Raw genomic sequence first — 27,505 nt, 5'->3', positions numbered from 1 at the left:
TCAGACGAGACCAGAATCTGTTTAAATAGTAATAGCCGGCGAATTCGTGTTTGGCGAGAGCCAAGAAGAGTTGCAAAGCTAGCACGTGCCCGTTCCAAAATTCCTTTCGCCGGTGGAGGTGTTATGTTTTAGGCAGGTATTATGGTAGATGGACGCACGGAATTGGTGGTTGAGGGAACTCTAACTTTATGTGAGATTATGGCGAGGAGCAGCGGGTGAAAATTTTGTATTTATGGATGATAACGTCTGCCCACATATGACTCAAGTGCTTAATGACTATCTTGAGACAGAAAGTATTCGCCGTTTGGAGTAGCCTGAATTGTCTCCAAACATGAACATGCATAGTATGCGCTCTCAGAGCTCTTCATGACCGAAGGATTCCTTCTAGAACCCATAATGAACTTACAACTGCCTGTAGAGAAGAATGGGAGAATCTGCCACAAGAAATTATTTATCGACTAGTTCGCAGTATTAGAGCTTGAATCCAGGCTTGCATCGATGCCCGTGGTGGAAATACACGATAGTAAAATTGTTTAATGTACCTATTTTCGTTAAAGATAAATTTTTTGTTTTTAATTTTTTATTTATTAAAAAGAGTATATCTTTAAAAGAAAAAATATCTGTGAACGTTATAACAGTTTTTTTATAAATAATCTATAACGGCAGTTTCTGAAAATAGTTAATAATAGCGAAAATTGTGGGTGATGTATACCTTTGAAACTATGTGTATATTGTTTATACCATAAATATATTTCCAAAATAGCAGCATCTTCAATTTTTCCCACTGTGTACAAACTTTTATACTTTTTTTAAATTTAATCCATCAACCTAACGTTACCTTATGGTAAGGATGGGGTTAGGCCAAATAATCCCCGAATAAATAATCCCGGAAAAAAAATCCCCACAAATAATCCCCGGACAAAAAATCCCCACAAAAAATTATTTGAATAACTGTGCAAAACATTGCCTATTCGTGATGACAATTGATGGTCCTGAAAGCGAAAATCTCGATTGTAATGCAAAAAAAACCTGTTTATTTTTGTAAATTTAACGTCAAAATATTTAATCATCATCATCAATTTCGTTAAAACTCTTCCAGAATCTTTCCCGCTTTTACTATTGCCTTTCATGTTTGTCGGTCCTGTGCCACTATTTCCCATTGTCTCCCTCACATTTTCTCCAGATCTTCTCCGACTGCATCTTTCCACCTTTTTCTAGGCCGTCCTACAGACCTCCTCCCATCTGGCCTCTCCCCGAGTAGTAGCTCGGGGACATATTCAAAAGCCAGGTTAAACACCAATGGGAACAGATCTCCCTGTCTCAGTCCAGAATTTACGCAGAAAGCAATTGATACTTTTCCCTCTATTCTAGCTTGTGCAAAGGAGTTACTTACACACATTTACGTTACTGCAGTTAGCTTCTTGGGTACGCCCAGCTCGACCATTCCATTCCATAGTGTTGGACGATTAATTGAATCATAAGCCTGTTTGAAATCTATAAAGATCTTTTGCACGTCTTGATCATACTCCCAATCCCAATACTTTTCAAGCATTTGTCTAATAGTAAATATTTGATCAAAAATTAATCTTCTAGGCCTGAAATCACACTGGTAGTCACCAACCATTTCTTCGGCGTATGGTAGTAATCTTTTTAGTAATACCGAAATATATGTAGTCATCAGTTTCAACTCAATGTAATTAATATTTCAAAAATCTCAACTCAACCTGTGATCTGCGTTTTAATCACAAAGCTAAACATTCGTAATTCGCTGTGTAGCAAAGCTAAACATTCGTAATTCGTAATTGGCTGTGTGCTCGAGTAGCGGAGAAATCTTGTAACTTTCTTTAATTCATATTGTCAATTGAAATTGTCATATGGACATATTTCATACCTACTGTCATTGAAGAAAATGGGATTTCGCAAATGCTGTATTATAAATTGTAAAAATACAACAAAAAATTGTCAATTCTAAAGTTCTATTCGTTTACAACTTCTAAGCACAAATTAATACAAAGGGAAAAGTGGATTTCCGTACAATGTTTACCTTTTAATAACATAACCTTAAACTTACTTTTTCTTTCTATTCTTTTTTTGGGCTATGACCTTGACAATTATCTAGTAACCAGGACTAATATAACTGGCCAATATAATTAAAAGTGCTAAAGATGTTGCTGAGCTATGAAACCAGGTGTCGCTCTTCCGAACTTGCACGGTCCCAATAGCGCAAAAATTTTTCATGAATGCACATGCACAGATCCTCAATAATTACGTTTTCTAAAAACCGAATCTAAGAGTATCGCTTTCAGGACCAGCAGTTATCATCACGAATAGACAATTTTTGAACAGAGTCATTCAAAGCAGAGTGAGCAAAAGATTTAAGCAAATAATTACAACATGATACCACAGCCTTAGCTCATTCGCCATATCTTCCACGATTTTTGAAAAAATATATTTGGAATTGGAAATTTGGTAATCGAAATTACAATTCATGCTTAATAATTGCTAATCATTATTTTCGTGCCGAAAAGCGGTTTCACGGCGATTGCTATAACTGTCATGCACTGAAGCTGAAAAACATTTACGTCGATTGCATTCACGGGAAACGTTTTAGAGAACAATTCGGCAGCAAATATTTCTTGGGGTTTTTTTGTCCAGGATCTTTTGTGGGGAGATTATGTCCAAAAAAAATTTGTGCGGATTATTTGTCCGGAATTTTCTTGTGGTGATTATTTGTCCGGAATTTTCTTGTGGGGATTATTTGTCCGGAATTTTCTTGTGGCGATTTTTTGTCCGGGGATTATTTGTGGGGATTTTTTTTTTTGAAGGTTTTTGTCTTGTGATTTTTGTCCAGGGATAATTTATGGGGATTTTTTGTCCGGGATTATAAATATGTCCGGGGAATATTATCCTACACCAGAAACAGCAGAAACAAACACTTCCATTATTAATAAATTATCTAGTCGTTATTTGAATTTTAAGAATTGTTACATACAACGAAACAATAAGCCAAACTTTGTACAGAATGGAAAAATAAAATAAACTGCGCCATTTGGAACTGTGTTTGTAACACATAAATAACGGATAGGTTACCTACTAGTTCGCTGCACAATGAAATTACTTGAAACATGTTTTCATTTAGAAATTTACAGCTTGACAATGATAGATGAGTAATACTGTGAGCATTGCTGGCCAGAAACCTGAAAAATAATAATAAATTAATTAAAATGCAGTATCTTTGGACAAGAGAACAAGATAAGTATCTAATGAAAACAAAATAAGACCTTTTCCTAATATAGATTATGTTCAGCTTAAGGAATGTAGTCAGCCACCAGAAAGCGAACTCCCACTATCGAAGAAAGAAATTGGACAAGTGCAATTTGTTCGAAGCAATTCTATTTCAAAATTGTTTTCAACAATACTTTATGGTAGGGGAGCCCAAGCGGTGATTTTTTCAGTTAATCGAGCGCATCAGAAAATCACATTGGGAGAAACCTATATTGGCTCTTAATACAGAGGAGTCCATTAAGGGGGTCCGAAAAAAAGCTATCCTTAGAAAAACTAAGTACAAGCAGAACAGTGTATATTTCAAAAGTCTGACGATTTGAGCGGGGTGTAAATAAATGGGCGAGTCACAAAGTTTCACAAAAAAGCGAATATTTCGCGAAATGAACGTCAGGTCGAATGATACCAAACACGACCCCCCTCGGAGAGGGGTGGGAGGTAAATTAAAAATTTTAAATAGGAACCCCGCGATATTTTGCGAAATGAACGTCAGATCGAAAAACTGAAAACACGCGTATTCAATATTTTTGAAAAATCTATCGAATGACACCAAACACGACCCCACCCCAAAAAAAAGGAGGGTGGGGAACTCCTTTAAAATCTTAAATAGGAGACCCCGTTTTTAATTGCAGATTTGGATTCCTTACGTAGAAATAAGTAACTTTTATTCGAGACATTTTTTCGAATTATGGATAGATGGAGCTTTAATCGGAAAAAACGATTGTTGGAAATGGAAAATTAAATTAAAAAATGAAAAGTCCCCACTAAAATGGAAAACTTAACTTTTTTGGTTTTAGGACCTACTCTCCACAACCCAATAGGTCCCATAACGCTTGAGTAACTGCAAATTTGGCATCGTTGCCTCCCCTACTATCATGTGTTTTATAATTTGAATTGTTTTTCAGGGATAGATATCTGGTGGACTAATACGTACCCTCCTTCCCCAATGAGGATGCTGCGATCTCAAAAAACTTCAGCTATGGAAAGTAATAGCTATTTGTATAACAAGGGAGGAAAGTGCTACTTTTCCTCCCGAGAATGAAGTTTACTGCCCGACGCGTAGCGGAGGGCAGTAAACATTCAAGGGAGGAAAAAGCATTTTACTCCCATGTTATACATATGGTTTTTCCACCTTCCACAAATTAATAACAAGTCATTTTTTCATTTTTATTTAATTTATTTATGTAACTAACCAACAAAATTTATTAAAACTAAAACTAACAAGTAGGTACAATATAACTATCAACTGTCAAATATATGTCAAATTATTAATGTAAACATTGTTAAATCAAAATAACAATTTACTGTTTTTTACCATTCTGCAAAATACAGGGTGTTTTATAAATAAACGTTAAAATATATAGATACTTACGTAATAGAAAATAGATATTGTACAGGGCGTCAATAAGTTATATTTCATGAATGAAATACCATGACGTCACTTTTACTTTTCCTCCCTAGGGGGGAAAATATTTTTCCTCTCTAGGGAGAAAAAGTAAAAGTGACGTCATGGTATTTCATTCATGAAATATAACTTATTGACGCCCTGTACAATATCTATTTTCTATTACGTATCTAAAAATATTTTCCTCCCTAGGGAGGAAAAGTAAGAGTGACGTCATGGTATTTCATTCATGAAATATAACTTATTGACGCCCTGTACAATATCTATTTTCTATTACGTAAGTATCTATAGATTTTAACGTTTATTTAAAAACACTCTGTATTTTGCAGAATGGTAAAAAACAGTAAATTGTTATTCTGATTAAACAATGTTTACATTAATAATTTGACTTATATTTGACAGTTGACAGTTATAATGTACCTACTTGTTGGTTTTAGTTCTAATAAATTTTGTTGGTTAGTTACATAAATATATTAAGTAAAAAATAAAAAAATGACTTGTGAGGAAGGTGGAAAAACCATATGTATAACATGGGAGTAAAGTGCCTTTTCCTCCCGAGAATGAAGTTTACTGCCCGACGCGTAGCGGAGGGCAGTAAACTTCATTCTCGGGAGGAAAAGTAGCACTTTCCTCCCTTGTTATACAAATAGCTATTTCCACCTACCTCTACCGAAAGTATACTTTTCCGGACTTGATTGTAGGGAGCAAAATTGTACTTTTCCTCCCTAGGGAGGAAAAGTAAAAGTGACGTCATGGTATTTCATTCATGAAATATAACTAAGTATTTTCTATGGGAAATAAGCCACAATTTTACTAAAAAATGAATTTATTAACGTTTCGAAGCCCACTTAAAATACTTAATTATGAAAATGCCACAAGGAAATAGCTTCAGAACAACATGAAATATAACTTATTGACGCCCTGTACAATATCTATTTTCTATTACGTAAGTATCTATACATTTTAACGTTTATTTATAAAACACCCTGTATTTTGTATAATGGTAAAAAAACAGTAAATTGTTATTTTGATTTAACAATGTTTACATTAATAATTTGACTTATATTTGACAGTTGACAGTTATATTGTACCTATTTGTTACTTTTAGTTTTAATAAATTTTGTTGGTTAGTTACATAAATAAATTAAGTAAAAATGAAAAATGACTTGTTATTAATTTGAGGAAGGTGGAAAAACCATATGTATAACATGGGAGTAAAGTGCCTTTTCCTCCCTTGAATGATTACTGCCCTTCGCTACGCGTCGGGCAGTAAACTTCATTCTCGGGAGGAAAAGTAGCACTTTCCTCCCTTGTTATACAAATAGCTATTTAGCCATACATTCCAGTGTACACTGGAAAATGTGAAGTCCATGACACGGTTTTAACTGACCGTAAATTGAAGGTGCATGACTTTAGCAGAGGAAATTCACGCACTATTCTTTTTCTCGTGATCATCTTTCAGTGCGTCAGAGTTTTTCGATTTCTTTCTAACGTATTAAATTGTATATGACAGAAAAAAAAGGCACGTCGGTGATTACTTTGGTAATTATTCTAGTTCCGTGATTATTCTAGTTGTCGATAGATGGCGCCATAATAAAAAAAATAATTTCTTTTAATTAGATAATAATATTACAAATATAATCTGTATAATTTATAAGACTATACAAATCAAAGAAAATACCATTTTATAAATGCAAGAAACACATTTGATTTGTTTTTATTCCAAATTGAAAATAAAATGTGACAACTGTCAGATTTAACTAAAATGTCATGTTAGAATAAATGTCATAAATGTGTATTATCACGGACTTACCCTTTTTCCTATCATTTGTTACGCACTGAAAACTGCTCATGAAAAGGACAATAGTAATATTTTGAACGAAGTTTTGAATCTGAAACAATTATCTTGCCGATGGGTGCCGCGTTTGTTGACCACTGACCGAAAACATGATCGTGTAACGTGTAACCATTTCTCAGTGTAGTGTTTGAACCTTATGAAGCGCAATCTGTGTGACTTTTCAAGACAGATCAAATCCCGGCTACTACCTACTTTTATTGACAAAATTTACGGGGAAGAAAAAATATCAGATGATTGGTTGGTGTCATAACATTGCCAAAGAAAAACAGGCCCACCAAATACAGAATTTAGACCAATCGGTTTTATGAGACACATAGGTACTTAATTATTTTTACGAATAATACAAAACCAACTATTCCTTCTGTGCGAAAGTAGAATGGGTAATAAGCAATTTGGGTTTAGAAATGGCCTAGGAACTAGAAAGGCACTATTTTATATTCGCGTTCTTTGAAAAAAATGTGAGTTCCGAACGAAAGTTTATGTTTGTTTCATCAACTTCGAGAAGGCATTCGACCGTGTACAACACGATACTCTTTTCGATTACCTGTGAGCACAAGGATCACTACGATATAAGACTGCTAAAATGTTTATATTACAATCAAGTAACCTGTATCTAAATTAAAGATAGTTGTACTGAAAAACTACCGATCAGACGTGGCGCACGACAAGGTTGTGTTTTGTCGCCCAATATTTTTAATCTATATTCTGAAGAAATTTTTAGAGAGGTTGTGGATGATAGGCAAGAGGGAGTAATATCACGTAAGGTTTTTATCATCTGGAAACCAGTTCTATGTAACAGAAACCTGTCGATGCATATTCGTAAGAAGGTCCTGAAATGTTATTTGTGGTCTATGGTATAGAGACATGCTAAAACCATAATGCTAAACAAATTAGAAACATTCGAATTGTGGTGCTATCGACAAATCCCAAAGATATCGTGGGGGTTTTGCACACTTCCAATGAAGATGTTCATAAAATGATCAATTCAGAACGTCTGTTCGTAAACATCATAACGAGGACAAACACAGAATACGAAAACCCAAAAATGTTTGGATTTTATTTTTTATTTTACTTGTTTTTGTATATTTTTCAATATAACTCTACGCGACACTTGATATTGTCTATCTACAACTACTGTAAAAATTTGAACCTTCTATCTTCTAAGGATGCAGAGATATTTGACATCAAAAATTAAAAAACTAGTATTCGGGAAATCGCAAAAACATAAAACACTCTAATACGCTATAAAGCTACCGGTACACGGTAAGTTGAGTGCAGCCGTTCAAAAAACAAATAATTTTGTAACCATGGATATTTTATACTATAATGTGTTATATATCGTTGGAAAGAGAAGATTTCAGAGAATAATTTTCAATCATAAACCAAAAAAACTTAAAAAATTCAATTTTCGGACTTTGGGTGTCCTTAAATAAAAATCTTAATAATGACTATTTTTTAATGATTTACACATATTTTTATTTCTACTTTCTCTTTTTACCTACAACTTTTGCATAGACAATTAGTTGTGTCGTGAAGGATATATAAAAAATACAGAACATTTCGTCATTTAGAATACTGATTGGCTAGACTAGACTGAACGAGAATATAATAGAAAGCTGTATTTTACGTTATGTGCTGAACAGATCCATATTACAGTCATTGCAAGTATGTACTATTGAAACCCAATTATTTTAAATACTTACCCTTCAAGGGTAGTAGAAAAATGAGGTACATCGTTTCCACACCACGACACATCGACTTTTTTCAATAATTGACATCTACTTCTATAATAGAGTATGGTATTAACGTTGACTAGGTGCCAATATGGCTAAAATAAAAAATTTTAAATGTTACTAAAAACACAAAAACACAACTCCTCCGTCATTATACCAGCTAGAATGACAAATGTTACAGTTTTAGAAATGATCTGTATATCATGCAGGGCGAACCTCGCTACAGCTGAGGATGAAGTACCCTCTGGGTGAGCCCCAAGAATCAATGCACAAAGCCATTACAAATGAAAAAATGTTTGGCTTGATCATTGAATTTAGCGTTTTAAAATACCGAAGTACCATTTTAAAGTCACCGAAATAGTATAAGATGGTTTTTATAGCATTTCCAGTTAAAAAGTTCTAACCGGAAGTGCCATATTATAGTCGCAGTAATAGTACCTGTCACATATCAATCGAAGCGTATTGAAAAGTCAAGTTTTAATCTTTAATTCCGGTTTTGAAGTAATTTCCGTTTAAACAGTTATGACCGAAAGTTTGGTAAAAATGACTCAAAATTAGTGAAATCCTATATTAATGGACGCAAAGTTACATAAAGAGTTCAGATATCAACTTCCGGATCTACTTTAGATCACTTTGGGTGAAAACCTAGGACTTATGAAGTCCAATTACTTGTTTTCCTTGTACTGTTGTCTTCTAGTGGAAGACAAATATAAAAAGTATCCTCTTAATTTAATTAATTTTTACGTTAATGTTAAAGCATAGAAATACCTGTAATCTCCAGAAAAAAATTTCAGTAATTCGCTTTATAGAGTTGTTTCCATGTCGTTTTCTAAATTTAGTCTGTTTAGAACTTCTTTATTTGTTTTTCGTGCATTCCAAAGAATTTGTTAAATTCTCCGGTACAACCACATTTCAAATTCCTCTAACTTATTCACACTTTTTATCTTTAGAGTTCACGTTTTGAACCCATAAAGAAAAACAGACCAATGCTTGTGGATAATCCAGTAGCCAAGGACATAACAACAAAAGTTGCCAAACTTAAATGGAGCTTTGCAGGCCACACTGTTAGACAAAAAGACCAACGTTGGAATGCCACGATACAACATTGGAGACCTTACCAAAGTAAACGACCGAGAGGAAGACCACAGATGAGATGGGTTGATGATATTAAAAGAGTAGCCGGAACGAATTGGAAATATGTTGCTCAGGATAGAGACCGATGGAAGGAGTTGGGAGAGGCCTATGTCCAAACGTGGACGATAGAAGGCTAAGAAGAAGAAGAAGAAGGTATTTATAATGGTTTACCAGCCCTGTTCCACAAACGCACTGTTGAGAACAGCTGTAAACAAATTTCGAATAACCTTGGTGATATCCAATCTCCGATGGGAGAAGAACGGACCTGTTCTAATATCCTCTCATTTACCATTATAGGGAAGGAGACATTCTGCCTCTTGGACTATCATTATCTTGGGGTTTCTCGTTAATCTTCATGCCAAACTCGTGACAAGTATCATTAAGTTGGTCTAAGACTTTCTGTTCGTGTCTGTATCAGTTACTAAGACAGTATCATCTACATGTCTTGTATTAGAAATATTTTCCCCATAAATTGTTGTTCCAATAGAGAGGTTTTCAAAGGCTTTCTTGAATAGCAATTCCGAGTAAAGGTTCAACAGCATAGGGGACAACATACAACCTTGCCTTACTAGTCCTGTCGCCAGTGGGGGTACAACGGCCTCCTTAATTCAGATGGACTTACCCAAGTTTTTTTATGTATTTTGACACGTAGAACACGAATATTTTTTGGGTAACAGTCGATCCGGATGTCGATAAGATTGTTATAAACAAAGAACTTGAGGAATCACATAACAGCGATTCCTCGCAAAACAAAACATTGTTTTGTATTTTTTGGGTCATTGTAAGCAAAAAATGTTTTTACAAGTTTTTTTGTAGGATGCATAGTTTTCGACATAAACGCGGTTGAACTTTCAAAAAATCGAAAAATTGCAATTTTTGAACCCGAATAACTTTTGATTGAAAAATAAAATAGCAATTATGCTTACCGCATTTGAAAGTTCAAGTCAAATTCTATCGGTTTTGATTACTTTCATTGCTAAAAATTAATTTTTTTATTGTTAAACAAAGCTATAAACACGTAGTGATTGAATGATGTTTTCAATGCATTTCCCATTTGAAATCGAACGAGTAGGCGCGCATACACACAATTTCTACGTAGATTACGTACATTAAAACGCATGCATTAGGCACGGGAAACACTATGTGTTTATGGCTTTGTTTAACAAATAAAAACTTAATTTTTAGCAATACAAATAATCAAAACCGATAGAATTTAACTTGATCTTTCAAATGCAGTAAGCAGAATTGCTATTTTATTTTTTAATCAAAAGTTATTCGGGTTCAAAAATTGCACTTTTTCGATTTTTTGAAAGTTCAACCGCGTTTATCTCTAAAACTATGCATCTTACGAAAAAACTTGTAAGATCATTTTTTGCTGAGAATCACCCAAAAAATACAAAAAAATGTTTTGTTTTGCGAAAAATCGCTGTTATGTAATTCCTCAAGTTCTTTGTTTATAACAATCTTATCGACATCCGGATCAACTGTTACCCAAAAAATTCGTGTTCTACGGGTCAAAATACATAAAAAAAACTTAGGTAAGTCCATCTGAATTAAGGAGGCCGTTGTACCCCCCCCCCTGGCGACAGGACTATACTTCTTTACTACTATTTCTGGATGTTTGATTGCCGGTCCTAATCTTAAACTTTGCCTAGAATAAGTTTGTCGAAATAACTTTGTCGAATAAGTTTATTATTCGACAAAACATGTTTTTGTTGACCGTAACACTTCTGCAAGAATATTTGTAGGTAAAACAAAGCCATCTTGTCCACATTCTGACACTAAATGCAAATTGATCACACCGCATTTCTTTGTCACATTTTTTGAATATGTAATCGGTTTTTAACGATTTTTAATAGAATTTCAAGCACTTGGCTCCAGAGGCGGCTTTACCTATTGTGCAGGGTGTGCGGTGTACACGGGCGCCGGGATGTTGGGGGCGCCAAGCGCCAAAGAGCGAGTCCTGGGTCCTTTACTTTGTTTCAACATAAAATATGATTTTTTTTAATTATGAGTCGGAAGATGAATCAGTAACTGACGCCAAAATACATTAGTAAACTTTTACTATTACCTATTAGATACCGCAATTACTAAGTTTGACGAACGCTTCAAACTTATAAAGCAAAATAGTGCTTTAAAACACTTTTTCGTTCCTTCAAAAATTAAAACATTGGAAGGATTTAGAGTTAGATATAAAAAGAGCATATTGTTCTAATTTAGAAAATAAATTGTGTCATGTTGGCTCTTCAGACGTAGATAGGTTTGAGCTCTTTAATGAAATACAATTATTGTCAATCTTTATCGATGATTATACTACATCTTTGGATATTTTAAATTCTTCTTCTTTAAGTGCCATCTCCGCGACGGAGGTCGGCAACCATCATAGCTATTCGGATTTTAGAGACGGCTGCTCTGAAAAGTTCATTTGATGTACATCCGCACCATTCTCTCAGGTTGCACAGCCACGATATTCTACGTCTCCTTATTCCTTTTTCCTTGAATCTTTCCTTGCATAATCAATTGGAGTAAGTTGTATCTCTCTTCACGTGTAATATGTCCGAGATATTCCAATTTTATTGTTTTGATGATATTCAAGATTTCCATTTCTTTATTCATCTTTCTCAGAACCTCTTTGTTTGTGACGTGTTCTGTCCACGATATTTTCAGTATTCTTCTGTACGCCCACAGCTCGAATGATTCTTGTTTTTCATTGATGCAGCATTCAAGGTCCACCTTCATTTTAAATTACTTGTATACAAATAAATTACATTCAGTGTTCTCAAATTTGTTCACTGCTCTTAGAATTTACCTCACATTGCCAGTGACAGTAGCGCACAGTGAAAGATCATATTCTAAATTAAAAATAATTCAAAATTATCTAAGGTCAACATTGTCGGTAAGTCGATTGACAAATTTATCACTAGTAAGTATTGAACATGAAATAAAAATTAAAGTAAGTGATATTATTTCAAGATTTTGCTAATTCAAAAGCACGAAAAGTATCTTTTTTATAGTTATAATTATTATATGTTGTAGTAAGTGCCTATGAGCGTCCTTTAATAATTAATAAATTATTATTTTTTAAATAATCACAAAGTTGTTCTTTTTTATTCATTTAACCAATTCCTTCCTAAAAGTACTATTTACTCGTGTACTCATACCTGTCAAATTTCCTCAACCAATTTTCCTTTATACCTCATAGATAAAAAAGTTCATTTTTAATTAAATATTTTTAACAGATTTGGGTAGTTTGTTCTGACGCCGTGAATACCTATTGACTCATGACATAATTTAATATTGCACTATTTGCATCTGGATTTTTGTTTACATTATAAGCGTACCTAATACCCTCTAATACTCTATGTACTATTAGTACAGGTACTAGGTATTATAGGTACCTATTCAACTATTTCAATTTGACTGCGCGTCAACCCAAGGGCGCCAGGGCATCGACTGCACACGGGCGCTACATGGGCTAGAGCCTCCTCTGCTTGGCTCAAAGACATTAATCTGAAATCTGCACATCATCCGAAGTTAGCTTATTTTAGTAAGAAAATAAAGATACAGTTGAGTCCGCGAGTCTTTACCCGTGCGTCATCACTTAAAGCATACGAAATAGTCGGAAATCTATTTCACGCAACAACAACTGACAGAAAGTGGCTACTGTTCCGATTACGGGTTTTATTATAAAATTTGACGTTATCAAATATATAGAATGTCAAATGTAAGTTTTGCTTCAAAATTTTTGCGCAGAATTAGAGCTACATTTGAAGTAGCTTAATAAATTATTTTATTATTATTGATTAATAAATAAATAAACAATTTATAAAAAAATCCAATAACATATTTTATTTTTGTTATTTTATTCACTTTGACGGAAATCTAAACACAGTCATTTCTTTACTGTGTGAATGACGTTAGCTTTGTATGTTTTAAATATTAATTGCCTAAATATAATTATTTACCTTAAAATTTCAAAGCCCAATATAAAATTAGTTGTGAAAACAACTGTTTGTGTAATATAAAGAAACTTCAAAACGCAAAAATTCGAGAAAAGCCGCAAAAAGTTCAACTGACTGACAGCCACCAAATTAAACAAATCAGAAACGTCAAACAAATTGTGCTTAAAATATGAAAACATACCGAATCGTCTTTTTTTGTACCTATCTCTTTTCAATGCACTGAGTCTAGATGGCTCATAAAAATAACATGTGTTGTTACTTAATAACAAACGGCAGCTGGTTTGTCATGAGTTTCATGCATGGAAGAGAATGATGCTAGATAAAAAGTATGTGTTTTATCTCGCCAGGATTAATGACGCACGGGTAAAGACTCGCGGACTCAACTGTAGGTGATAACCATTCTTCTGGTATTTCCTCAATATTGTAAATTATATTATACAAAATTAGTAACAGATCAAGATTATATTTCCCATCAATGTGAGTATTTAATTAGGTCCAGGGATATTGTTGGTTTTAATTGTTTATATTCCACCTATAGTTTTAGGATTGGAGGGCTTTCATAAGAATTTATTGAGATCATTCAATGACTCAACGTAATAACTAAATTAAGGAAACCCCGGAAGGGTTAGCCTAAATTCCTTTCGTCGCCGAAAGATTGAACTTAAACCCGTAAATGTCGTACTTAGTAGTCATCATGCTAATTAAAAGCTCAAAAACAAATTCGCCAGGAAGAACCTCAACTTAAGCAACCAAATTTATCATAGTGTATTGTGTTTGTTCTATAATGTTGAATTGTACAGATTTGTCCGTATGATACATTGAGGTATATTTTGGTATCTTGTATGTTGACTTACCCGTAAATTTATATTTTGATAAAGTAAGGCATCTCTGGAAATGTCATTCCATCTTCTATTTACCATAGAACAGTGACTTAGCGATATTAAATCTAAATATTGGAAGATTTGTAATATTATTTCATTCTAAAAATTAAAAAATTAACATTATAACCTTTTCAAAATTCATATACAGTTGAGTCCCTGAATCCTTACCCGTGCGTCATCATTTAAAGCATACGAAATAAGTCGATGATAAGTCGGAAATTGAAATTTACTAAACGCAACAGAAAGTGACAGTAAGTGACTTGCTGTTGCGTTTAGTAAATTTCAATTTCCGACTTATCATCGACTTATTTTGTATGCTTTAAATGATGACGCACGGGTAAAGATTCAGGAACTCAACTGTATGTATAGACTATAGACCATTCCAGGGTGACGTCATTTGACAGCGTCTGAGGGACAAATATCATTTGTAAACACAGTATTTTCAATTTAAGGATATCATCAAAATACCAGCGTTTTGTTCAGTTCTAATAGTCCGTTCTTTAACGGTAAAATATTGCAAAACCTCTAAATTTTAAAGAACCGCTTGGATTGATATGAAATTTGGCATACACATAGCTAACAAGTCAAAGAAAAAAAGTGATATTGTGCCGATATGTACTTTTGCTCTGGGGGTGGTTTTCACCCCCTCTTGGGGGTGAAAAAATATTCATCCAAAGTAAGTCAGGGAATGGATAAACCGGCTAATTTTAAGTAACTTTTGTTCTATAGAGTTTTTTCACCAAGTCAATACTTTTCGAGTTATTTGGCAGTGAATATGTTCATTTTTTCAACAAAATAACCACGCTTTTAGACGGTTTTCCGCAAATATCTCAAATAGTAAGTATTTTGTCGAAAATACATTCTTAGCAAAAATATAGCCTGTAAAAATTTTTAAAAAATGGTGTATATATCACGTCTCTACACCTAGTAGAAGCATAGTTACAGCTAATGAAAAATAGGTTCACATTCGTCAAATTTCAAATGGAATACTTTAACGTGAAATAACCAAAAATGAAGCACATTTCGGGAAAAACTCATTACAACTTATTTAAAGTGTTTAAAAAAAGATTCATTTTTGTTTTATAAAAAAAATTTCTAGCATCAAAAGTAAACAAGTTACACTCAAAATAAAGTTGGTCCCTTTTGGTTTTGGTAAAAAAATCGAGAAAATCACCCCCTAATTAGTATCGTAAATGAACTGAATCGTTACGACTTCACAAGTTTCTTGACTCGTGTATGTATTATTTATATGATCTGTAAGTTTCATCGGTTCAAAGTCCTTATTATTGAAAGGACTGTAGTTAAAATAGGTTGAACGAGTCACTGATCACGAATGTATGCAAATTTAGAAACACCAAATTTTAATCAATTTTTGTCTAACAGAAAAACAAAAAAATACATGATATTCAGAAAAGCAATGCTGACTTTTTTTGTTTTTCGAGATTTTTGGTATCTCTAACAATTTTTAAGTTATTTTGAAAGAAAGCATATTTTTCAAAATTAAAGTTTTTAAAAATTTTACTTCAAAACCAAATTTTACTTCAAAACCAAATTTTTTCAAAAATAAACACTTTGAATCGATGAAACTTACAGATCATATAAAAACAACATAAGTAAAATAATTTGTGGAGCGGTAACGATTAATTTCATTTAAGTTGCTAATTAGGGGGTGGTCTTCCCGATTTTTTTTTTGTCAAAACAAAAGGGACCAACTTTATTTTGAGCGTAACTTGCTTAAATTTATTGCTAGAAACTTTTTGTGAAAACAGAAATAAAGCTTTTTTTAAACACTTTAAAAAAGTTATAATGGGTTTTCCCCAAAAAGTGCTTAATTTTTTGGATATTTCACGTCGAAATATTCTATTTGAAATTTGGTGAATATGAATCTATTTTTCATTGGCTATAACTCTGGTTCTACGAGATCCAGAGAACTAACGCGTACACCATTTTTTTTACTTTTTTATAGGCTATATTTTTACTAAGAACGTTTTTTTCGACAAAATACTTACTTTTTGAGTTATTTGCGAAAAGCCGTCTAAAAATGTGGTTATTTGTTGAAAAATGAATATATTCACTCGCAAATAACTCGAAAAGTGTTGACTTGGCGAAAAAACTCTATAGAACAAAAGTTACTTAAAATTAGTCAGTTTATCCATTTCTGGACTTATTTTGGACATATATTTTTTCACCCCCAAGAGGGGGTGAAAGTCACTCCCAGGGCAAAAGCACACATCGGCACAATATCACTTTTTTTCTTTGACATGTAAGCTATATGTATGCCAAATTTCATGTCAATCCAAGCGGTTCTTTAAAATTTAGAGCAAAAACCGTGAAAGAATGGACTATAAAGTGTTGCAGTAGAGATGAAAGAGATAAACTGAGTTTTCTTAGAATACCTGCAGCATTTAAAGATCGAGGAGATGTTTTAAATGGACTGTCAAAAAAACGACGAAAGGTGTGGGTCAAACCTCTAAAAAGGAGCCCTTTGTCAAAATGTTTCTTCAAAAATGGGAGAACATGTTCCATACATTTTATGAAATAAAATTATAATATTAAAATTAATAATAAAACGAAAAAACAACAAAGATATGATATAATATAAAAACAGCAAAAATAAAATTCAAAGACCAACAATCCAGCCTCTGTCCTATTAACTCCGGAGTTCCGCAAGGTAGTGTTCTCGGGCCGCTGCTTTTCTCAATCTACACAGCCGATATACCAGAGTCTCATAATACTACGATCGCTTCCTTTGCTGATGACGTAGCAATACTAGCTGTAAATGAAGATCACATACAAGCCTCACAAGACCTGCAACACCATCTGGACATACTCAGTGAATGGTACACAAAATGGCGAACAAAAGTAAACAAAACAAAATCATCTCAAATAACGTTTACCAACCGCCACAACACATGCCCGCCTGTAAGAATGGAAAATGTACGAATACCAACAGTAACAGACGCTAAATACCTTCTTGCCTCCATCTTGACCAACGTCTTACTTGGAAGAAACATATCCAGACCAAAAGAAGATAACTTGAAATTCCGACAAATGTATTGGCTCCTTGGACGCAAATCAAAACTCAACATCCAAAACAAAATGCTTCTGTACAAAGCAATACTCAAACCTATTTGGTACTACGGACTACACCTCTGGAGCTGTGCAAAGTCAACATCACTGAATATCATCCAAATATTTCAGTCTAAAGTTCTAAGATCAATAGTGGATGAACCATGGTATGTAACTAATCAAACACTTCACGAAAACTTAAATATACCTTTAATCAGAGAAGAAATCCATCGAGCCACGGAGTCACAAAATGAGCGTACCATTCACCATGACAATGAGTTAGTAAGGGAATTATTCCATAATGGCCCTGCCACAAGGAGACTAGATAGAACCTGTCCCCAAGACCTATTTTAAAACTAAAACATAAATAGAATAAGATGAGACATCATTGGAAGTCTCTTCTTCATGCCCAAAAACATGGAACAAATTTAATTAATACTCTTTTAATGAATGTAGATTGTAAATAAACATAATTACATAAAAAAAGAACACTGAAAACACAATATTTGCTCCTCAGTCACGCTGTCAAAGTCACGTGACCTGGAAGGGCCAATTTGAAAAATTATTTCTGATTAAGTAAAAATAAACTACAGTCCGTCCAATATACTTACCGTTGCACGTCATCCGCGTCATAGCCCGTGACGTCACATGATACCAACACGAAATATTAGGCGGTAGGTCTGTTCCTTTTTAGAATAATTTAGCCGAGTACACGGGAATTCCAGCCATTGGACATATTTATTATATACGCGTAGGAATAATATTGGAAGATTTCTACTAATGTACATTTAAAGAAAGATACCCTACCTTGTTTCATTTAATTTGTATAAGTGGAATATAAAGCGTTTTTATAAAGCACACTTGTTCGGATTACACCCTAACTACGTTTGAACAAAGGTGACATTTTGGCATAAATTGGTAACATTTATTTGACAGTTGCGGTGATGACACTTCATATTTGTTTTTATTCTTTACTATAAGTATTTTTTTTATTTAGCTAATGCCTCGACAACTAATGGCCATTGGCATGGTAGGTACGGTGAATTTTTGCAGTTAGGTACCTAGTGTTATGTGTAGTGTGTGTGTTGAGTAAGTGTCTTGTTACTTTGCAAAGTCGACGTCATTGTCTTTGCAGAGAGATGCTAATTGTATCCGAACGTCTACGGTCACTCAGGTGAGTACCGATCCCACAAGGACAGAAACTATTTTCATTTATTAATTTATAATAAACGAAAAATTTCTAACCCTGGTGAGATTTGAACTCACGACCATTCGGACCTTTCGGTCAAAAGGTAGGCGCTCTTACCACTGAGCCACACTATAAGTATTTGTTTTTTTATACTTATTTACTGTTTTTATTATTTACTTTAACGTAAGATTATAACTGAATTCTTGTTTTCTATTTCTATAGTTTTTATTTATTTACATTGAATATTAATTTGTTTTGTTGTATAATCCAATTCCGCAAAAATTATGTGATATATTTTATTTAAAATGAATTCAAGAATTTTTTGTAATTGAGCAACAATGTCAACTTAGATCTCTGACGTAGATAATGACGTGTAACGGTAAGTATATTGGACGGACTATATGTGTATACAACGAATTTAAAATCAACAACACTTTTTATCAGCACAAACATCACATATGCCAAACTGTATACGCTCTGAGCTTCGCTGGTGTCGCTCCTGGCGGATTACTAATTCAACTTTCACCGGTAATTTTTAAATTTATTATTTAATTGTTATCGCTTAATATTTACAACGCTAAAAAGTAATTAAATTGTAACAGATTTTTTAAAGATTTTGCTAATCATTTTGACGTTCTATTGATGAAATATTAATTTCTTACTTCGGATACTTTTACAATTATCGTGTAGATGGCGCCAAGATTAACAGATTAATTTATAATTACATATTACGGAACATTACAAAAAACGTATATTCAGTATTTAAAACGTAAGTATATTTAAGGTAAAAATATATACCACAGCTTTGACCAACTAATATTTTTTATAATTAATATTTTTAATTTTAATTTTAAATTAATCACTTTGACATTTATGTCAAATTTCCGGTAAAGGTTTACAGACTTGTCACTACTGGCGCTCGCGAATTAGTAAATATCCCCTCTACGTACGAGCTCACAGCGTATATCAACCCTATTCACATATGCATATTAAGTGAAACTAGATGACCTTCTTCTTCTTCTTTAGTTTATTGGACTCCACCTACTTGGTTATTTGGCCAACTCGTAGTCGCGGAATAAAGGAAAATCCCTTATTCACTTACAATAATTATTGAGCCCATCAGAATCAAAGCCTGCTAAATCCAAATTTTTGTTTCTGCTAAATCCAAACTAAAAGTACCAATTTCTGAAGATATAAGAGGCATGCAGAAAAACGGCAAGTTAGTGTGCCATTTTATGGCATTTATTTATGCCCCTTTGATTGAGAAATGCCGGATACTTTTTAGAAAACTTACATTTTTAATGATTTTTTAGCCTCCTGGCAAAATTTCAAAACATGGATCTAGCAGGTTTTGATTATATAGGCCTCAATTAATTATACAGTGATGAGCGCGCTAATAACCGGCAAAATAACGCAAAAGATGGGAAACGTAATACATTGCGACACAAAAAGAGATGAAACTAGTGGAGGTATAAATTATCGTTATAAACGTATAAATTAACATTACATTACACAGTTTCCCATCTTTAGACGTCTGTGACAGGAGTATTTTATAAAATTCTACTGTCAGAGTGACAGTTGTCATACTCTTCGGATACGTCTAAAGGTGGGAAACTATGTAATGTAATGCTAATTTATATGTTTATAACGATAATTTCCACCTCCACTAGTTTCATCTCTTTTTGTTTCGCAATGTATTACGTTTCCCATGTTTTGAGTTATTTTGCCGGTTATTAGCGCGCTCATCACTGTATACAAATCGTCGTCGTCACGGCAAAACTCACCAAGTCCACTTTTGTTAAAGTTGAGTTAAGTGCCCTGATCTATTCACAGTGTGGCAGAAATAACGAAGTCCTAGAAAGTACGTAGAGATGGTTCCCTAAGTCACTGAATATGCATAAATCCAAAATTACCAATTTGTTGTCAGGTAGAAGTCACTAAATGTTCGTTTTCTCAGATTTGTTATTTTGGACTTAGTGACTTTTGCCGTAACGACGACGAAATCCAACCAGATGGCCCAATTGACTCAGCAAAAATATAGAGGTTCAAAATTATGCAATAAATTCATTGTTTTCGAGAATAGCTACTATGGAGAAAAATCCCGAGACAGGTCGATTTTTATTTTTAAATTATGACTTTTTACATATATGACATAATAGTGACGTCATTAAATTTTTTAAATGGGAATAGGGGTCGTGTGGTAGCACATTTGAAAGGTTATTCAATTCTCTATTAAGTAATATAAACTATAACATCATTATTTATACAAAGTGGCCAAAAAATAATTTTTGAATTAAATTAATTGACGCAAACAGAAAAATAATCAAAATACAAACATACATACCCCACACCACACCACATCACAACACAAGCGTGTTAATAAAACGAAACTGATACAAGTGGCTTAGAGTATTGATTAGCTGGGTGAAAATATCAAATAATACAATAATGTAAAATGTAAAGTGTAAAATGCTTATAATGTAAATTCCAGACGTTGCACCTTAATCGGTCTGCATCTAATGCAGAATTTTAACTAGGGGAGTGCAATTAGAACGAAAATATGCGTTGTTTCGGAAAAATTCAAACAAGCTTATATTTTTCTAAAACTTTTTTGTTAATTTATATACATGTTAAAATAAAAAGTTCTACTCGCAGCTTTTGCCGCTAATTGTTTATCAATTGTTTAAACAATAACAATTGTTTTGTATAAATAATTTTAAAAATATCGTTATATTCATCATTTTACTTTGATCAAATATGTTTCTATTTTGTTTTTGATTGTGCTGAATCCGAATATGGCATTGCAATTTGAAAATTCTTATACAGAAGCTCTAATACAGTGTGTCTGCGTAGCTAGGAACCACATGGAAAACTATTTTATTATCAATTTTACGAAAAAAAATTATTCTTAATAAAATGCTCTGGATAGTCAAAAATCTAAAACTCAACCATCAGATATCAAATTTTATCAATTTTATACGAGTTATGTGAAAAATATGATTTCGTTATAGACTAAAGTACCTTTATATTCCAGGATATCAAAAAATGCTACTATGAAAAGTTGTTTGAAATTAGAAACTATGTCGAAATATACAATTACATAATTCTAATCGAAAAAAAATTTTCAATTTTTTCTCAAATTACGGATACTTCATTTTATTATAATTATGATAACTATTTTATTATCACTTTTACGAAAAAAAGTTATTCTTAATAAAATTCTCTCCCTGGTCTAAAATCTAAGATACAACTATCAGATATCAATCTTTTTTAATTTTATACGAGGTATATAAAAAATATTAATTTTTCTTGAGTTACGTGCCTTTATTATTCACAATATTTTAATTAGAAGGATGTAATTGAACACTAAAACATTTTTTTTTAATTCTAAGCAACTTTTCTTAATAACAATTTTCGATATTGTAAAATGTAAAGGTACTTTACTCTTGAGTGAAATTCATATTTTTTGACATACCTCGTATAACATTAATTAAATTTGATATTTGATGATTGCATCTTAGATTATATACGATGCAAAGTATTTTATAAAGAATATTTTTTTTTCGTAAGACTGATAATAAAAAAGTTATCAATAGGTTCCAACTTACGCAGACATACTGTATAAGAGCTAAAAAAATGTTTTTTGCTGAACATTTATTATTTTTACAGCTTATTATTAAATGTATTTTAGGTAAGTTTTACAGAAAAAAGTTTTGATCACTTTGTATAAACATTTTTTTAGCTGGTAATGTTCGGTTTTTGTATTACATTGTTGTTATCTTTCTTAATTTTCTTAAAAATAAATAGTTTATTATTTCATTTCTAAAGTTAAATAATTCAGTGCATTTTAAAGATTACATCCTAAGCTTTAAAAAAAACACTTATAAAACTGTAATAGATCTGTTCAAACTTGAGTAATACCGTCTTAAAGTGGTGGTAATTCTATAAAACTACGAAGATTTCAAAAATTACATTTTTTGAGACGTCATATCATTTGTATTAAATTTTTGAGATTTTTTTTTGAAGGAAACATCATTTAGTAAGATGATTGAAAGGTAAGTTGTGCAAAATTGAGTTTTATAAGAAAAATTGTATTAGTTACACATGTTTAAATCATTTTTAAACAAAATTCATGCAAAGCTCACTTTCCGTGCACACCGTACTTATGCCCATACATTTTATTTCTTTCTATTATAACCATAAGATAGTTTAATTATTCTTCTTTTATGTTAAATTTGTAAAATTTCATTTGATCCATTAGTTAAATAATTACATTAATATAACACAACCGTGCACTTCGCCGTACGTTAGTTTACAGTGCGCCAATGTTTGTGAGAAGGGTGACTTTAGCGTTATAAATAAAAAATTATAGAAGATACAGATTTAATTTTAGAGAATTCTTTATATAAGGTTTTTTTTGTAAAATTTTCTGAATTTTTCAATGGTCAAGTCAGTTTTTTTCTAAAATTTATATTTTCGGAGATATTTAAAAAAAACATCTAATTTTGTAGTTCATTTGTTTATTAAAAAATGAAGCACCCACTTCTCGAGTAGAACTTTTTGATATGTTGTTTATTAAACATTTCTTAATGAAATTACAAAAAGTTCTATCTTGTTTGATTTTTTCCGAAGCGAAAATCTATATGCACTCCCCTAAACGTAAAATTTACAAGTTCATGTGAGCTGTACTTTGCACTAAGTACAGATCCGGCCCTGTCGTGCAATTCAACATAAAATTAAAATAGTCAATGTTTTTAGGATTCACTTTTTTTTCAGGTATGTGTATTTCCAAGGTTCATGAGGGTTTACACGAACCCTACATAATATGTATCTTTACTAAATATGTCACACTAGTCACTGATGATATACTCCTTCTCAGATGCATCTTTCAGTGCGTCACTGTTTTTCGACTTCTTTCTAACGCATTAAGTTGGAAGTGACAGAAAAAAAGGTACGTCCGTGATTAAACTCATTTATATCATTTATTCTAGTTGTTGATAGATGGCGCTATAATCGAACGACTATAATCGACTATACGACTATAATCTGTACAATTTATAAGACTATACAAATCAAAGAACATACATGATTATAAATGAAATAAACACAATTGATTTGTTTTTATACCAAATTACGATTACGATTCTGACAACTGTCAGATTTAACTAAAATGTCATGCTGTGATTCTCTACATTCTTAAAATCATATATTACGTCATTAATGACACACTGAAAGACTGAGAACTTTAAATATAGTCGTATAGATATATAATAGGATACATAACTAAATCATTTCTTTTCCGATTATAACGCCATCTATCAACAACTGGAATAAATTTGTATGTATCACGGACGTACCTTTTTTTCTGTCACTTGTGTCGGACTGAAAAAAGCCTCTGAGAAGCACCATATTATCATGAAGTACTAAAACAAAGAGTTAATTTTAATTACCTGAGGATAAAGATACCCAGCTCAAGCAACGCTGAAAATCAAGTAAGGCATTAAGCTACAAAAGCTAATAAGGTAGAAGGTTGTCCAAACGACATAATACGAAGAAAGAAATATTTTGATTCAGACATGAAAACTAATGAGTACAAGACAACAATATTCCCCATTATGGCATACATTGCAGAAATAATGTCTGACATAAGTAGAACAAACGAATTATATATGATATAGTCCACTTACTGACCGTTTTTGCTGTAAATTTTAAAAAACAGCTTGGATTGACATAAAGTTTGGCATACACATAGCTAACATGTTAAAGAAAAAAGTGATAGTGTGCCTATGTGTGCTTTTGCCCAGGTGGCGAGTTTCACCCTTTCTCGGGGGTGAAAAAATATACGTTCAAAATATGAATTTGTTTATTTTTCAACAAAAAAAAACACGTTTTTAGACGGTTTTTCAAAAATATCACAAAAAGTAAATATTTTGTCGAAAAAAATATTCTTAACAAAAATATAGCTTATAAAAATGTAAAAAATAGTGTATATTATGAAGTCTGTAGATCTAGTAGAAACAGAGTTATAACTAATGAAAGGTAGGTTCTTATTCGTCAAATTGCAAATAGAATATTTCAACGTGAAATAACCAAAAAATGAAGCATTTTTGGGGAAACCTCATCACAACTTTTTTAAAGTGTTCAAAAACGTTATCTTTGTTTTTTTAGTTTCTATCATCAAAATAAAGTGGGTGCGCCTATTTTTTTTTTTTGGTAAAAAAATCGTAAAAATTACCCAATAATTAGTGTCCATTTAAAAAAAAATGGTTTTGATCTGAAGTTTCATCGGTTCAAAATGCCTACTTTTGAAAACAAAATAGTTTTTAACTAAAGTTTTTTTAATTCCTTTTTTTCAAAATAACTTAAACTTATTAGTAATACCAAAAATCATACCAATTATTCAAAATAGTGATATCAAAGAGTAAAAAAATGTAGACTTTGCTTTATTGAATATTGGATTTTTGTTTTGCTGTAAGACGTTTGTTTGTTAGGATATGGCTGTTTAAAATTTGCATACACTCATGATTAGTATCTCGTTCAAGCCCTTTTAACTACAGCCTTTTCAAAAATAAGCACTTTGAACCGATGAAACTTACAGATCATATAAATAATATATTTTTAACGTAACTTATGAAACGGTAACGATTAATTTCATTTGGGATGCTAATTAGGGAGTGATTTTCACAATATTTTTTACCAAAAATAGGGACCAACATTATTTTGAAAGTAACTTACTTACTTTTGATGTTAGAAACTTTTTTAAAAAACAAAAATAAATATTTTTTTAACACTTTAAAAAAGTTGTAATAAATTTTCCCCAAAAAGTGTTGGAATGTTTTGTTATTTCACGTTAAAATATTCGATTTGGAATTTGACGAATAAGAACCTACTTTTCATTAGCTACAACTCTGCTTCTACTGGGTCTGCAGACTTCATATACATATACATACTATACACCATTTTTTTCTCTTTGTTAAATTGCTATATTTTTACTAAGACAACTTTTTTGGATAAATTACTCATTGTTATTTGCGAAAAACCGTCTAAAACGTGGTTTTTTGCTGAAAAATCAATAAAGTCACTCATAAATAATTCGAAAAGTATTGACCTAGTGAAAAACTCTATACAACAAAAGTTGCTTAGAATTAGTCAGTTTATCCATTTCTGGACTTATTTTGAACGTATATTTTTTCACCCCCGAGAAGGGGTGAAACTCGTCCCCTGCTCAAAAGCACACTATCACTTTTTTCTTTGACATGTTAGCTATGTGTTTTCCAAATTTCATGTCAATCCCAGCGTTTCTTTAAAATTTGGACCTTTGCAATATTTTACCGTCAGGGAATGTACTAATAGGAAAAAATAACATTTGCAAAAATAGCTTACTTACTGGTAAGTTCAAAAAATAATCAGTTCTGGTATCCGTACAAGTATCTTCCAACAACATTGGCTTTACTTCAGGTAAGGAACAGGAAGGTGTACTGCAATCCGACGTCGAAGCAGTTGTGGATTCTTCGGGATCTTGACAAGTAAGTTTTGAACTAAAACTTCCAATGATATTGAGAAGCCCTATACCGAGAATTTTAGCTTCTAACATTGATCTGGCTTGGAAACCTCCCATTAGAACAGCTTCTACTGCATAATGATATTCCAAGTGAGTTGGGTTGAATTCGATACGTAGTGTACTAAAATAAAATTTGCGTGAGGATTATGTCAAGCGGCAGTACCTATCAAATATACACGTCACCATTAACAACATACCTGTATCTCTACAATAGCATTTGTACAGCAAATAATATTAAGAATAAATAATTGATTAAAATTACAGTTTAATTTAATAATTAATTTATTACCAGAGAACGGCAGTTCTCGCCAGTGGCGCACACCCACACCCCCCTACACGTATACTACGACTATATATACACGAAATTTTCGATTTTCTAAATCTGACTGAATTGAAAATTGGGCCAACTTCCACCTTAAAGTTCAGGAAAAGACTCACCCATTCATATGTCAGCCATCCATTTTGGTCCAAGGGTGTGGATTTTACGGCCCTTCCTATTTAGGGTCTGTTTTTCGTTCTCGTCCCCAAAACTCCCAAAAACTTCGAAAATTTAACTCCCACCTTTGCGGCTTCTAATAGTACTGATTATTACCTTTCCAACGCATGTCTAATTTTGAAAATCGGTTATACCATTCAAAAGTTATCGAGCTCAGAAGTATGACTCAATTTTTATTTAAAAAATGGAAAATGTTTGTGGATATGTATGTGTGTAGAAAAGTTAAACCGATTTGAAATTTTTTTCTGTGTTTGAAGAGGGGGTCAGGGTCGATTCAGAACCGGTGTAGTTTGTGACTTTTGACCACCCATAAGCCAGCTATAGGACTTGGTAGGTACAAAACGGCATATTTTTTGGGGGTATGTATCTTCGGTTCAAGAAGAGACAGGAAAACCGCAAATACACCAAATCAATAGTGTTGAATTAAGCTTTCAGGATCAAACATACACACGGCTCGAACACTTCGAGACATACGAATTGCGCCAATAACTGAGCGTTTGTAGAAGAACTCTAGACGAATCTAACGGTGTATACCTCATATCCGGGAAAATTCGAATTTTTAAGTTATAGGCTTCATAGGTATGATCAAATCTATTTCCTATGGGGAAAACGGTTTCTCAAGCTCAATAATTCCTGTAATAGCTTTAGTTATCATACTTAAACTTAGATCCATCAGATACTACTGATCAATACGTTTCAAACTCATGTTGATTGATCAAAATCGGTTAAGCCGTTTAGAAGTTATTAAACTACAAAAGTATAATCCCATTAACGATTATTGCCGAAATGGTTTATGTAGTTGTAGTGGTATGACGCTAAATTTGATCTGGCAACGGGCAATCCGAGTCCATTTACCGGCCATCTCAATATTTTTTTCAATCTATTTCGAAGACAAAAATTCTAGTGTTGTACATTCGATGGACACTAGATCATTT

General features: G+C 32.6%; 1 protein-coding gene across 3 annotated transcripts in view; it reads right to left on the bottom strand.

The window, feature by feature from the left end:
• Positions 1-27,505, bottom strand: part of LOC114326371 (F-box/LRR-repeat protein 4) — a 117,869-nt gene that overhangs the window by 75,577 nt on the left and 14,787 nt on the right. For all 3 annotated transcript variants that reach the window (XM_028274729.2, XM_028274728.2, XM_028274727.2), the window contains exons 4-7: positions 25,901-26,195; positions 14,229-14,354; positions 8,249-8,373; positions 3,091-3,197 (exon numbers count right to left, since the gene is read on the bottom strand). In XM_028274729.2, coding sequence (XP_028130530.1) covers positions 3,091-3,197; positions 8,249-8,373; positions 14,229-14,354; positions 25,901-26,195 — 653 coding nt within the window. The remainder of the gene's footprint in view (positions 1-3,090; positions 3,198-8,248; positions 8,374-14,228; positions 14,355-25,900; positions 26,196-27,505) is intronic.

This window comes from Diabrotica virgifera, chromosome 1 (genome assembly GCF_917563875.1).
Source record: "Diabrotica virgifera virgifera chromosome 1, PGI_DIABVI_V3a".
Taxonomy (NCBI): Eukaryota; Metazoa; Arthropoda; class Insecta; order Coleoptera; family Chrysomelidae; genus Diabrotica; species Diabrotica virgifera.
This window is presented reverse-complemented; position numbering and strand designations above follow the sequence as displayed.